The 1,203-nt window shown below is 62.2% G+C and overlaps 1 protein-coding gene across 1 annotated transcript in view; it reads left to right on the top strand.

Annotated features, from left to right (window-relative positions):
• Nucleotides 1–575, top strand: part of LOC104915842 (gonadotropin-releasing hormone II receptor-like) — a gene marked incomplete at its 5' end in the record, with an annotated part of 1,928 nt that extends 1,353 nt beyond the window's left edge. The window contains one exon of the mRNA XM_010726778.3: nt 20–575. Within this exon, the coding sequence (XP_010725080.1) occupies nt 20–534 (515 nt within the window). The remainder of the gene's footprint in view (nt 1–19) is intronic.
• Between the last annotated feature and the right edge of the window lie 628 nt (nt 576–1,203).

Below are 1,203 nucleotides of genomic sequence, written 5' to 3'. Positions count from 1 at the left end.
CCCCCGTTTCCCCCCGCAGCGCCCTCGCAGGACGTGCAGCTGCGCCGCTCCCACGATCGCATCCCGCGGGCGCGCATGCGGACGCTGAAGATGTCGGTGGTGGTGGTGCTGACCTTCGTGGGCTGCTGGACGCCCTACTACCTGCTGGGGCTCTGGTATTGGTTCTCCCCGGAGATGCTGACCCGTGGGAGAGTGCCGCCGGCGCTCAGCCACATCCTCTTCCTCTTCGGCCTCTTCAACACGTGCCTGGACCCGCTGGTCTATGGGTTCTTCACGGTGCATTTCTGTGGCCGCCGGCGGCACCGGGACGCGACGCCCGGCTCCATCCGCGCCTCCATCGCCCGCAGAGCCCCCAGCAGCACCGGAAAGCACGAGCTGGGGGTGATGGAGGGGGGGAACACGGCAGGGGAGAGCCCCAAAGGGCTCCGTGACAGCGCACGGAGAGGAGCAGCCGATGCCAAAGGAGTGAGGATAGGAGGCGGAGCTCAGCTCGGTTTTATTGAAGAGCAAACAACAAGAGAACGAGGGGACTGAAAATAAAAATCACTGGAAAGGCTGTGAGTGAAGAAAGGTCCGTCCCGCGGTGCTGAGCGGGCAGACAGAACATCTGTGGGCACACAGAGCTCGGCGCTCCCCCCCAGGAGTGCGGCTGAACCACATCACCCCCCGGCTGCACGAAGTGAAAACGACTGAGAAATGGGTCAAAACGCAGCCGAGTGCTGAAGCGGCCGAGCTCAGCTCCAAGAGAAGCAGAACTCAGCCCCAACCGCCCCCCATCCCATCCCCCCACCCCACGGGAGCACTGAACCGTTCCGCTCTGACAGCTGCTCCCCAAACGCCCAATGCTCCCAGCACCCCCTACCCCCTCCCCAGTTTCCCCCAGTTTGAACTGGTGACACGTGGGCTCCATCACCGGCGCCTCCTGTCTGGACTCCTGCTGCGCCGGCGCCCGCCCCTGGATGGGATGAGATGAGATTTGGGTTTAGGGCATTTCTGATCCATTAACGGGAGGTTCTTTTCTTTGGGGGGGAACTTTAAGGGCTTCAGGGCGGACCTTTAAGGGCTTTAGGGCGGAACTTTAAGGGCTTTAGGGCGGAACTTTAAGGGCTTCAGGGCGGAACTTTAAGGGCTTCAGGGCGGAACTTTAAGGGCTTCAGGGCGGAACTTTAAGGGCTTCAGGGCGGAACTTTAAGGGCTTCAGGG

This window comes from Meleagris gallopavo, unplaced genomic scaffold (genome assembly GCF_000146605.3).
Source record: "Meleagris gallopavo isolate NT-WF06-2002-E0010 breed Aviagen turkey brand Nicholas breeding stock unplaced genomic scaffold, Turkey_5.1 ChrUn_random_7180001855467, whole genome shotgun sequence".
Lineage (NCBI taxonomy): Eukaryota > Metazoa > Chordata > Aves > Galliformes > Phasianidae > Meleagris > Meleagris gallopavo.
This window is presented reverse-complemented; position numbering and strand designations above follow the sequence as displayed.